The following is a 301-nucleotide window of genomic DNA, read 5'->3' on the forward strand; positions in this document are numbered from 1 at the left end:
ACCTAACTTTAATTTTTTCATCATGCTCTCTACCACCGTGGTCCCTCTCCATCTTCCGCAGGCGGTCTCCCTGGTCAGATGCGCCCACACGTGTGACAAGTGGAAGCCCTCCTGCCGCGCCTTCGTCGTTCATCTCCCCACCAATACCTGCGCGGTTTACACCTCCTTTCGATCCGTCCATTTACACGAGGCCTTCGATCTGTATTTCGATTTCGGTAATCTTCATGTTCGCTCTGTGTGTGTGTGTGACTGGAGGGAGATTGCAAACTCGGTGAATTATGCAAAACTTTAGAAATAAGCT

General features: G+C 50.2%; 1 protein-coding gene across 2 annotated transcripts in view; it reads left to right on the forward strand.

The window, feature by feature from the left end:
* The window catches only part of LOC119586716, a 5,713-nt gene that overhangs the window by 743 nt on the left and 4,669 nt on the right, over nucleotides 1-301 (forward strand). For both annotated transcript variants that reach the window (XM_037935446.1, XM_037935447.1), the window contains exon 2: nucleotides 62-215. In XM_037935446.1, the coding sequence (XP_037791374.1) occupies nucleotides 62-215 (154 nt within the window). The remainder of the gene's footprint in view (nucleotides 1-61; nucleotides 216-301) is intronic.

Source organism: Penaeus monodon, chromosome 21 (assembly GCF_015228065.2).
Source record: "Penaeus monodon isolate SGIC_2016 chromosome 21, NSTDA_Pmon_1, whole genome shotgun sequence".
NCBI lineage: Eukaryota > Metazoa > Arthropoda > Malacostraca > Decapoda > Penaeidae > Penaeus > Penaeus monodon.